The 13492-nt window shown below is 42.2% G+C and overlaps 1 protein-coding gene across 1 annotated transcript in view; it reads left to right on the forward strand.

Moving 5' to 3' along the window:
• The window catches only part of gucy2g (guanylate cyclase 2g), a 90967-nt gene extending 77784 nt beyond the window's left edge, over window positions 1-13183 (forward strand). Inside the window, exons 19-22 of the mRNA XM_029715323.1 lie at window positions 709-807; window positions 1169-1260; window positions 6746-6853; window positions 12388-13183. Coding sequence (XP_029571183.1) covers window positions 709-807; window positions 1169-1260; window positions 6746-6832 — 278 coding nt within the window. The 3' untranslated portion in view covers window positions 6833-6853; window positions 12388-13183. The remainder of the gene's footprint in view (window positions 1-708; window positions 808-1168; window positions 1261-6745; window positions 6854-12387) is intronic.
• Window positions 13184-13492: the final 309 nt, after the last annotated feature.

The following is a 13492-nucleotide window of genomic DNA, read 5'->3' on the forward strand; positions in this document are numbered from 1 at the left end:
TTGACAATGGTGGTTAGGTGACTTCCAGGACAGATAGTATTTTGACCATTGACCAGATCAAATGCCAATGGGCTACAGTTAGCTGTTGTTAGCAAGGTAGCTAACTAACGTGAGCTATGCACATCTTCCTCTGACATGCTACATCACATTACATGTTAGCTTGATGTATTTAGCTAGCTACAGTATCATTTCCCTTTCATCTGTGGTATCATAGCTAGCTATTTTGCTCCAATTTTCCGAGCAAAATGTGCGTGCGTTGCACTCATATTCGGGAATTGACAACAAATGTCAACATGGCAGCTGGGGATGGACCACAACGTGTTGTCTCTGGGCAATCGCGCATCATTGGCAAAAGTGGGCATGCAAATAATCCATACCCAACCCGCCAGGTAGTCGTGACAAACTCACTTACAAAAAGCTGTTTTGGACGAGAATTACTTTATGACCAAAATCATCCTATTTACACTTTGTAGTCCACTTGACACTATAATTAATGTTTCGGACTCATATCAATGCCACATAGGCCGTTTAAAACCAGAGAAGTTGGTTCTAAGGGGCAGTTAACCTTTAACTTGGACTGTTGCAGGAATCACACATTGGTGTCAATGGGACATTTGTGCCAAAAATCTGCAAGTTACTGATGTGTGTGTGTGTGTGTGTGTGTGTGTGTGTGTGTGTGTGTGTGTACGTGCCTGTGCACGTGTGCAGGTCCAGTGGTTGCTGGAGTGGTGGGCACAACCATGCCTCGCTACTGTCTGTTTGGTGACACAGTGAACACTGCTTCCAGGATGGAGAGCAACAGCCTGCGTGAGTTCCATACACCTGCTCCTGAAACCTAATGGAAAGATATTTATGTCAATTCAAATGATACTGATACTTAAGCACATTATATTAAGTTTCATTTTGGTGGCTCTGGAGTATGTTCAAATTCATAGTTGCCCAACAGGGATCGATAAAGTCGTATCAAATTGAATTGAATGTAATTGAATTTCCTCAAACATGGTTTGTGTGTGTGAATATTGTTGTTTCATCCCAACTCCACTTAGCTGTAGCTCCAGTTTATACTATTGTGCATTCCCCATCCCATACATTGGTAATGATCTTGTTGTATTAGCTACATTACAATAGTTTTTCACTCCTATTGATTTGATCTGTAAATATTCCACAGCCCTGAAAATCCACATATCCCAGAGCACAGCTGAGATCCTCACTCAGATAGGATCCTTTGAGCTGGAGGAGAGAGGAGACATTGAGATAAAGGTGAACATTTGACCGTTCTGTTTTGTCTCGTGGGTTTCATAACCACGCTTTATAACAATGAAATAATGATGAAACGGGAATTAGTTCAACCATTTATCTGAACGTGCTCATCTCAACACATATTACCCATGATGCTCTGCTTATACAACTATGGTAAGTATGGAGGTGCAAATGGTACAACCTTAATACACAACAACTCCTCCCCTCCTACATGAACTGTAGGGAGAATCTGTTCTAAAAGTCCAAGCTTCTAGGTTCACGCCACTCGTAGGGTAACAGTGGTCAAACTGACTTCCAACAACAATGTCACACACTTGTGTGAGTGCAGTTGAGTCAGCGTCCTGAGAACGTGACTGTGAGCTCCTAGGTATTCAACCAATGATTGGAAGAATGCATTTCGTAAGGACATTTGTCCTTACGAACTCCCAGTCCATAGTCATTCAATCTCTGTGAGGTCACATCCAAGTTCTGGAGATGGTCATTTTCGTCCTTTCCAGTCACGTGGATGTCATCCAGGTAGCACTGTACTCCTGGTAATCCACTCAAGAGCTGGTCCATCGCCCTTTGGAACAATGCTGCACACTTGTGATTCCAAACGGTAAACGACAGTACCTGAAGAGCCTCTTGTGTGTTACGACGGTCAGCAGCTCCTTTGACTTTTCATCCACATGCATCTGCAAGTAAGCTTGGCTGAGGTAGATTTTGCTGAACTTTTGACCCCCAGCTAAACCCGCAAAAAGGTTGTTGTGTTATAGCGGATACTGCTCAGTGGACAACACAAGGTTAACTGTGACTTTAAAGTCTCCACATATCCTGATTCTACCATCCTTCTTAAGAACTGGTATTATGGGTGTCGCCAATTCACTCACACTTACTGGCATCGACTTTTGGTCTGATAGCTTACGGTATGGGTCGTGCTTTCAGAATCTTTGGTTTACAGTCTGGCTTAATGCTAAGCTTCACTGTAATGTCTTTCATGTTACCCAGCTCTCCATTAAAGACTTATCTATGTTTCTATAAGATGGAGGGTAGGCTTGTGTCTCCGTGTGTCATTGTACGCCAGTCCAGTGTGATTTTCTCCAGCCACGAACATCCCAGTAGTGATGGATAGTCTCTTTTCACGATGTAGTGGCAGCTTTTCAGCATGTCCGTTTAACTGAAGTGTGACCCCAGTGATGCTTATCACTGCGACAGATTCATCTGTGTAAGTCTTTAACACGATGTGTGCTGGCTGAAGTGGAACGTATTTCAGTGTCTTTTTGTAGACTGTGCCTGACACAAGAGATAGAGCTGCCCCTGTGTCAATCTCCATACGCACCGGCTGCCCCTCTAGCAAGGGAGAGACATAGTAGCAATGCGGCCCCCCCCCCCAGCAATGGTCAGTATATTCAGTGGGACTTCCTTGTCTGATGAGTCACTCACCTGAGTGTTCTCCAGATCGATAGCGTGAACTTGTCTCTTTCTTTTGTTGGAATGTCTCTTTCTTGTATTCAGTCTTTCATGTTTTCTCTGAGTTCTTTTTGTTGCCCTTTTTACCACAAGCTCGGCAATCCATGTCCTTACACCAGCATGTAGACGCCTGATCTCCCGCTTTGCCACAGCGGAAACATATACCTTGATTTCCCTGTCTCTGATTTATAGTTGAAACTGTGCACTTTTCCCAATGAACTCAACTGCTGAGCCTCTTTAGCAGCTAGTTCCCTGGACACCCCGACTTCAATAGCCTTTGCCAAGGTCAGGTTACTTTCAATCAATAGTCTCTTGTGTAGCTTCACTGTGTATCCCACATACTAGTCTATCTCGAATGGTGTCATTTAGAACATAATTAAACTCAGTGCTCTGATAGGTTTAGGCTCCACAGAAGAAATCAGGAAGAGGGAGAATCAGGGACAATGTTTGCTGCTGCATTAAATACACATTCAGCAATAACTAGTGGTTTTATGGAAACAGGCCTTTCAGTATTTCCACAAAAATCCCAATATGTCTTATTACCTGGCCTGTCTGTAGCAGGCTGCGTATTAAATTGGCCCCATTACACCAAAAAATGTAGGTACAATTTTGTCCTCATCAGTAGCTAGGTTCCCATCCAGTTGGCGACAGATTTTTACGTGAATATTCTAGGATATGCATAAAGAAAATATGTGCATTTTCCCGCCAGTGGTACTGTATGATTCCACCAAATGGACTTGTTGCAGAATAACATTTGTGAGTGATGACGTTTTCATGTACCGAATAAAAATCGAACGTTTTGCCACAAAAATGTTGCGCTAAATAGCAAATGTGCCTACTCTGGTCTTGGCACCTGCGCTCTAGCCAACAGCTCGCAGATTCAGTGCGGGTAAGCTGTGCGGTGTCAAATTCTTGAAAATGATCAGACCAAGGCGCAGCGTGAGTATAGTTCCACATATTTATTTAAGTGAAAATAACAAAACTTACAAAGACCGTGAGGATGTAGTGCCCAAACACAGGTGGGGAAATAGCTACCTAAATATGACCCCCAATCAGAGGCAACGATAAACAGCTGCTTCTAATTGGGAACTATATTAGCACCAACATAGAAATAGACATACTAGATCACCCCCTAGTCACGCCCTGACCTACTACACCATAGAGAGCCAAGGGCTCTCTATGGTCAGGGTGTGACAGTACCCTGCCCCCCCCCCCCCCAAAGGTGTGGCCGCAAAACTTCAAACCAAATGGGGAGGGTAGGGGGGTGATTAGTGTTGGTGGCGGCTCCGGTGCAGGTCGTAGCCCCTGCCCAGACCCTGGATCCGGCCATCGCGCCGGGCTGAACGCCATGCCTGGACATCGGCACAAAGGAAGACTCCGGCCATGGAGCTGGGTTGGACGCCGTGCCTGGACTGGGCACCGGCACAAAGGAGGACTTCGGCCCTGGAGCTGGGTTGGACGCCATGCCTGGACTGGGCACCGGCGCAGAGGAAGGCTCCCGCCCTGGAGCTGGACTGGACGCCGTAACTGGACTGGGCACCGGCGCAAAGGAGGACTTCGGCCTTGGAGCTGGGTTGGACGCCGTGCCTGGACTGGGCACCGGCGCAGAGGAAGGCTCCCGCCCTGGAGCTGGACTGGACACCGTACCTGGACTGGGCACCGGCGCAGAAGAAGGCTACGGCCTTGGAGCTGGACTGGACACCGTGCCTGGAAGACCGTTGACCATCGCTGGAGGTTCCGGACCGTTGACCATTGCTGGAGGTTCCGGACCGGGGATGGTCGCTGGAGGTTCCGGACCGGGGACCGTCGCTGGAGGTTCCGGACCGGGGACCGTCGCTGGAGGTTCCGGACCGGGGACCGTCGCTGGAGGTTCCGGACCGGGGACCGTCGCTGGAGGTTCCGGACCGGGGGCCGTCGCTGGAAGTTCCGGACCGGGGGCCGTCGCTGGAGGTTCCGGACCGGGGGCCGTCGCTGGAGGTTCCGGACCGGGGGCCGTCGCAGGAGGTTCCGGATCGGGGACCGTCGCAGGAGGTTCCGGACCGGGGACCGTCGCAGGAGGTTCCGGACCGGGGACCGTCGCAGGAGGTTCCGGACCGGGGACCGTCGCAGGAGGTTCCGGACCGGGGACCGTCGCCGGAAGCTCAGGACTGGGAAGCGTCACCAGAAGCTCCATACTGGGAAACGTCGCCGGAAGCTTCCGTCTGCCGCCAAGGAAGGGTTTCGCATCCACCCATCACTTCTTCCCATGTCCAAAACTCCTTTACCTGGTGAACACGCTGCTTGGTCCTGGTTTGGTGGGATATTCTGTCAAGTTCTTGAAAATGATCGGACCAAGGTGCAGCGTGAGTATAGTTCCACATATTTATTTAAGTGAAACTAACAAAACAAAATAACAAAACTTATAAAGACCGTGAGGACGTAGTGCCCAAACACACTAACAATCAATCAATATCCCACAAAACACAGGTGGGGAAATAACTACCTAAATATGATCCCCAATCAGAGGCAACGATAAACAGCTGCCTCTAATTGGGAACCATATTAGCACCAACATAGAAATACACATACTAGATCACCCCCTAGTCATGCGTGACATGTGGGTTGTGTAGTCTACATGATGAGATTATTATTGGTATTTGAATTTGTCAAATGGCAGTCAAGCATCGATCATCATGTCACCAGAATAAGACCCTCGACATTTATTGGAAAGCAGCATCAAGCTTATCACCTTGCACTTTCACCACCTTGCACTTTCACCACCAATGAAGCTCATCATAACTTATTTCATCTGTAGCCTAATAAACTGTATGGTTTCCTGAGTCATAGTGGGAGGACCACACACCATATCATCGCGAGACTCCAAATTTACTTCGACATGATGGTTGTTATTATTATTATTGTATTTGCAGAAAGACATTTCCACCGACATTTCCCGCATTATTAATTTTATAGACACAGAAAGATCCCACCGTGTCAAACAAACAAATGATCTGCCGGCATTTATAAAATTACACCGAAACATCACAGCTGTCATGATTTGTTTTCATATGATATGACTTGTGGATGGAAACATGGTTAGTGTCATTTGCAAGAACAAAATATTTAAACCGTTCTGCATATGAGTTCCACTGCTCAATACTTTCATCAAACTGTCCAATGTAACCAACAATTCCAGCCATTTTTCTTTTCTCATTAGCCTCTTGATTGTCACTCACTTCAATATTGTCCTCAACCACGGCAATATTTTCCTCACTCACATGATCTTCATTCACTTCCCTCACTGATGTTATATCATCAAGTTCCTTCATTTAGCAGTTTTTATTTCCAAAGTTCGTCTTCACAGTTTAATAAATGTCCTTTCCTTTACTAACTGTATATTTATTCCTCCTTTTTTAATCACGTTGTTTTCTCACTCCGACGTTCTTCTTGAATCCTTTTCTGCTGGCAATGATGATGCTAACTATTTCTAGGTAGCTCGACTATGCACTTGCCTCTGCTAGCAATACACTGTGCTAACATTAGCCTAGACTTTACCACAGAAAATAACAGTTTTAAACTTGTAAAACCAACTTCTTCCAGACAGAATAGTTACCATAGGTTCAAACTTACTCTTCGCCAATCTTTTGTTATGTCTCGTGGGTTTCATAACCAGGTCTTTGTAACAATTCAATAATGATATAAGGAGACGGGAATAAGTTCAACAATTTATCTGAATGTGCTCATCTCAACACATATTACCCATGATGCTCTGCGTATACAACTACAGTAAGTATGGAGGTGCAAATGGTACAACCCTAATTCACAACACCTTCATTTGTTGTTATCTATATCAACAAATTTTATAGTAAGACATGACGCAAATATTAGCTTGTGGTTGTTGACATGAGTTGGCATAAGTATAATGAATGCTTATTTGGCTTATGGATTGATTATAAATGTGTTATGTCCTTATGTAGGTACCCTTCAAATACAGTGTTACTTCAACATAATGTGTGTGAGTGACACAAACTCTGTGTGTATCCATCCATGCCATAAGGGAAAGGGCTGTCAGAAGACCTTCTGGCTGTTGGGTAAAGAAGGCTTCAACCCTCCTCTACCAGTCCACACCTCTCCCCCAGCTTAATGTCTCAAACCACCACCTGAGGTACTTACAAGTTCATTCCTCTGCTTGCTTTTCAACAGAATACATGCCTCTGCAGGTTTCTAAAGTCAACCAATTTATTTTGCACCTGGAGTTTTAATTTGGGAAATTTTGTGAAAATCCAATATTTGAGTTTTTGTTGATAATTGTTGTAATGATAAGGCTTCGCTGTACTAATGTTACTCAAGCACAGATTTGTTTGCGTCATACTTGCACCATTAATACAATGAAAACCGCTTGTTGCTAAAGATCTGACGCATATTATCGGCACAATTATTTTAAAAAGAATTCTGTCACTGATTGGAGGGGGGCACATTTTACACTCATAAATCATGTTCTAAAACTACTTGCAGTCCTCGTTTGTTTTACACCTTGTTCAGTCATATTTGTTACCTAATTAGCTAGCTAGCAACCTGATAACTTTACCAATATATCAAAAAACTTGGGGGCACAGAATGAAAGGAAAAGGGATAGCTTCTTCAGGAGATCAACGATCATAGCAATGAATGAATGACCGATATCTTGTGTAGTCATCACAAACTTGACACTCTTAAAGATGCCGTGTACAATTTTCAATGTAATGCATTGCAATTGGAAAATAGTGCATTTACATAATCTACAACCTAATATTCCACATATGACTTAATTTCAATGACAGGTACTGCACCTCCCCCGCTCTTTAATAATTTGTTATACTTATCTGTTACTTTTTTTGGAGGGGGGTTATTTTCTTAAAACTGCATTGTTTGTTAAGGGCTTGTAAGTAAGCATTTCACTGTAAGGTTGTATTCGGCGCATGTGACAAATAACATTTAATTTGATTTGATTTACATAGTACTTTCTAGGGCACAAAATGTGCTTCAGAAGTAGTTATAATTCATAGAGCCTAAATCTTAATCAATTTAAAATATCGTATTTTCTGGTGCTCCTAAATGTTATTTTATGCTCCTAACTTTTAAAATTTGGGAGCACTAGTGCTAATGGTAAGACATTGACATTGGTTTCCCGAGCGGGAGACTGGGGTTCAGATCCCATCCATGACATATGTTTCTCTTAGAAACCCGATTCAGACTTGAGATAAGTAGACTTAACATGGACCTAAGTTGTTAACCCTTTGACGCATACAAGCATACGGGTGCGATCATTCTACAATGGTCTCTGCAGCATAAGCTCAAATCGGTGTGATTAGAACACTTCATTAGAACGTCTAGTTACGATTGACGTTTGCGCTGACCTCACTGTTTTTTTCACAGACATTTTGCACAAACACAATCTTTACAACTTTATGTCCTCAATGTGAGCAATTTATTTTTGGATGCAGATGTTCAGACATTCACAGAAGTAGCAACAGCATAAGACAATTCTCATCCAAATCAGAAAATGTAGGCTACATTAGTTCTAGTGCTAACTTAGGAAAGAGTGATCTAGCACAAGCAGTCATATTTGGAACTCTCGGCTGACATAAACCATAATATGAATTAGCTAATAGCAATTACTATTTACAATTTATCACATGACGGGTGAGCCCACCAGTGATCTAAATAATTGAGTAAAACACATTCTAAAAGTCGAAAGTAATCCGAGTTATGATACTGATGAATTGTCGCCACAGATGGTTTGTTTACGGCTCTTTTGTTGTGGGTAAATGGAGTAGCTAGGCCTACAACAGCTCTATCTAGTGGGACAATAGTTGTTGACAACTGTAGAAATGTAGCTAAGCCTAACCCTTTTCCTAACCTTAACCTCATTCTCTTAACCTCCTATGTTAATTCACCACCCTGCTGCGTTAGTTCTACTAACCTGTCACGTTAATTCACCCAACCTGCCACAATAATGAGCCTAACCTGCCACATGAATTATCCTAACCTGCTATGTAAACAAACCATCTGTGGAGGCAAATCATCAGTATCATCACACCGGCAGCCAATCACGTCAACCCTGACACTCACTTAGAGCCATTCAGTTTTGTTGTTTATGTCTTTCAAAAGGAGACAACTCACAAATGCGGAAATTCTGGAGATTTTTGTCAATTCTGACAAGTCTAAGTATGAAAGTGAGGAATCAGATGCTAACAGTGACAGTGAGGAGCTGTCCCCAAAATTTGTGGCCATTGAGAACCCTGAATCTGAGGACCACTTGCCCAGCGACGAAATCCCTCTGAAGATGTTGGTGGTGACGGAGGCAGGCCAACAGTGGGTGAAGTAGAGGAGGTCTGCGGTAGCTGGAAGGCGGCCAGCCATTTCACCCCTCCTGGCCCTGCTGTTGGCTTTAATGAGTCCCAGTCTGGAGTGCAAAGCCTCTTGCCATCTCCCTCTGAGGCGGAGTGCTTCAAGCTGTTTCTGACAGAGGAGCTGGTGAGAGACATAGTGGACGAGACCAAACACTATGCCTTGGAGCTACAGGAGAAGAGAGAGCCACAGTGAAGGTGGGCCACCTGATGGCAGAGAGAAAGATCAAACCAGACTGTGTGCTTGACTATAATTGCAAAATGGGAGCAGTGGATAAGGTGGACATGATAAACAGTTTGGTGGCATGCGCTTAGAAGTGGTATAAGAACATATTTTTACATCTGATCGACACTGCTGTCCTCAATGGCTAAATAGTTCACCACCAGCTAACAAGTGAGATGATTACTGATCAAGGTATTTTGTAATTGGACATACAGTTCACATACAAATCAAATACAGTTCCATTATGCAATTGCACTGAGTATACCAAACATTTGGAACACTTTCCTAATATTGAGTTGCACCCCCACCCCCCCCATTTTTCCCTCAGAACAGCCTCAATTCATTGGGGCATGGACTTTATAACGTGTCGAAAGCATTCCACAGGGATGCTGGCCCATGTTGACTCCAATGCTTCCTTCAGTTGTGTCACGTTGGCTGGATGTCCTTTGGGTGGTGGACCTTGAAAAACTCAGCAGTGTTGCAGTTCTTGACACAATCGGTGAGCCTGGCATCTACTACCATACCCCTTTCAAAGGCACTTAAATATTTTGTCTTGCCCATTCACTCTCTGAATGGCAGACATACATAGTCCATTTCTCAATCATCTCAAGTTTTAAAAATCTCTCTTTAACCTGTCTCCTCCCCTTCATCTACACTGATTGAAGTGGATATAAAATGTGACATCAATAAGGGATCATAGCTTTCACCTGGATTCATCTGATCAGTCTATTTCATGGAAAGTGCAGGTGTTTGTAATGTTTTGTACACTCAGTGAAAGTTCAGGAGTAAAATTGTTCTTAACAAGTCACATAATAAGTTGCATGGACTCTCTCTGTGTCCAAAAATAGTGTTTTACCAATAGGTGCCCTTTGCAAGGCACTGGAAAACCTCCCTCGTCTTTGTGGTTGAATCTGTGTTTGAGATTCGTTGCTCAACTGATGGGCCTTACAGATAACTATATGTGTGGGGTACAGAGATGAGGTAGTCATTCAAAAATCATGTTAATGGTAAAAAAAAATATATGAAAAAAGCAGACATTGAATGTCCCTTTGAGCATGGTGAAGTTATTAATTACACTTTGGCTGGTGTATCAAATGCACCCAGTCACTACAAAGATACAGGCGTCCTTTCTAACTCAGTTGCCAGAGAGGAAGGAAACCATTCAGGAATTTCACCATGAGACCAATGGTGAACAGTTTCAGAGTTTAATGGCTATGGTAGGAGAAAACTAAGGATGAATCAACATTTTAGTTAATCTACAATATTAACCTAAATGACAGAGTGAAAAGAAGGAAGCCTGTACAGAATAAAAATATTGTAAAACATGCATCCTGTTTGCAATAAGGCACTAAGTAATAAGGCACTAAGTAAAACTGCCAAAAATGTGTCAAAGAAATTAACTTTTGTCCTGAATACAAAGCGTTATGTTTGGGGCAAATCCAAAACAACACATCACTGAGTATCACTCTTTGTCACGTCCTGACCAGAAAAAGAGGTTGTTTGTTATTGTAGTTTGGTCAGGGCGTGGCAGGGGGTGTTTGTTTAGAGTGTTTCGGGGTTTGTTGGGCTATGTTCTTGTTAGTCTATTTCTATGTTAGTTCTAGTATGTCTATTTCTATGTGATGTTTAATGGGTTGACCTTCAATTGGAAGCAGCTGCTCCTCGTTGCTTCTAATTGAAGGTCCTATTTAAGAGGGGTGTTTTTTGTATGGGATTTGTGGGTAGTTATTTCCTGTTTTGTGTTCGTGCACCTGACGGGACTGTTTAGTGTCGTTTGTTGTTTTTGTATACGTGTTTCTTTTGTTTTCCTTCTTTAATAAAATAAGAAGATGAGTTTACACGTTCCCACTGCGTTTTGGTCCAATCCCTACGACACCCGTGACACTCTTCATGTTTTCAAGCATGGTGGTGGCTGCATCATGTTATGGGTATACTTCTCATCGGCAAGGACCAGGGAGTTTTTTTAGGTTAAAAATAAAAGGAATAGAGCTAAGCACAGGCAAAATCCTATTAGGGAATCCTGGTTAATTAATTCACCTTTAAGCAGGTTACAAACCTAAAACATACGGCCAAATATACACTGGAGTTGCTTACCAAGATGACATTGAATTTTCCTGGCTTACTTACAGTTTTGACTTAAATTGACTTGAACATCTATTTCAAGACTTGAAAATGGCTGTCTAGCAATGATCAACAACCAACTTGACAGAGCTTGAAGAATTTTTTAAAGAATAATATGCAAATGTTGTACAATTCAGGTTTTCATAGCTCTTACAGGCTTACCCAGAAAGACACACAGCTGTAATTGATGCCAAAGGTGATTCTAACATGTATTCACTCAGGGTTTTGAATACTTATGTAATCAAGAGATTAGTGTTTTATTTTTCATGATTTGGGTTACACATTTTTCACTCACTTTGACATCAGAGTATTTTGTGTAGATCATTGACCAAAAAAATGACAATTAAATACATTTTATCTGACCTTGTAACAAAACAAAATGTGGAAAAAGTCAAGGGGTGTGAATCCTTTCTGAAGGCGGTGTAGCTGAGGTTTGGAACTCTCTTTGTTATTTACCGCATGTTGATGTCACCATGGAAAGCCAAAACTCCCATCCTGCAAACCTGCTGATTAGAAGGTCCTGTGTAGATTGTATTTTAACCAGCAACTATCAGGAAATAACACTGATCAAATTTCCTCACACTTTAACAGTATTAGTTTCATCAGCTGTTGTACAATATGATACAAAACACAGGAAAAACATAATTTTACTGCACTGGGCCTTTAAGTCCATGTTAAGGCAACTTATCTCCGGTCTGAAAAAGTCCCTAGTGACCACACGTGATGATTATATGAAATGTTATGTTCACACCTTTCTTGAGTAAATGTAGATGTTTGATGTGAACCAAATTAAATAAGTGTATGGTGATAATCCTGGGGTGTATTCAATGATGTGAGTTTGAAATGTAATGAATAGAGCTAACATGATTTCCGATAAAGATGTTCTACACAATACAGTTCTATGATATCTAAATGCTTTGTAACATTTCATCCTTCTAAACAGAGCCCTGGTCATTTCTTTGTTAGGTCAAACCAGCAACATCCAAAGACCAAGAGAGCAAAGCGAGGGGAAGAGGACAGAGAACTCTGACCACAGTCATATGACCAAGGCACGCACGCTGACCGCAGGAAGAGGATGACCTACAGGCGAACTCAGGCCACACAGAATTTCTTTTTTTTCCCCACATGGTTGTTAATGGCAGCTATTTTTCTAGTAATTATCTTGTTTAGTACAGTAATACAAAGATGAATTAGTCAACCCATTACTGGTTTCTGGATTTGTTCACACAAAAACGGGTACTTTCTTAGCAGAATAATTTATTTGCAGAAAGGGCTTTTTACATGTTTTCAGGCATGTTTTTGATCTTTGTTGTCACATGCCTTTGTTATACGAGGTTTGAATGGAATGCAGTAACGTAAATTACTGTATGTGGAGATGTGTACTTTTTGTCCACAAGGTTAGAATTAATTTAATATATAAAAGAGACTAATGGGAAACAATTATTGTACTTTTTTATTATTTTGAAACAGAATATTTGTACTGTAGGTTACATTAAACATGAATATTGTTAGAATTGTAAAAGTATGTACCGATAACTAGAAGCGATGAGAACATGGGTGGATGTTACTGTAATGCCACTGTGAATGTACTGCACAGTTTGTAAAGCTTAATACAGTATGAATAAAGAGGAATGTGTACGTACACTCCCTGAGACCTGATGAGCATGTGTGCATGTATGTTTCTTTGTTTCCACGTGTGATAGCACGTAAATACACTACAGGTCAAAAGTTTTAGAACACTTACTCATTCAAGGGTTTTTCTTTATTTTTACTATTTTCTACATTGTAGAATGATAGTGAAGACATCAACACCATGAAATAACACATATGGAATCAAGTAGTAACCAAAATAGTGTTAAACAAATCAAAATCTATTTCATATTTGAGATTCTTCAAAAAGCCACCCTTTAACTTGATGACAGCTTTGCACACTCTTGGCATTCTCTCAACCAGATTCATGAGGTAGTCACCTGGAATGCATTTCAATTAACAGGTGTGCCTTCTTAAAAGTTCATTTGTGGAATTTCTTTCCTTAATGCGTTTGAGCCAATCAGTTGTGTTTTGACAAGGT

Source organism: Salmo trutta, chromosome 2 (assembly GCF_901001165.1).
Source record: "Salmo trutta chromosome 2, fSalTru1.1, whole genome shotgun sequence".
Classification (NCBI taxonomy): domain Eukaryota; kingdom Metazoa; phylum Chordata; class Actinopteri; order Salmoniformes; family Salmonidae; genus Salmo; species Salmo trutta.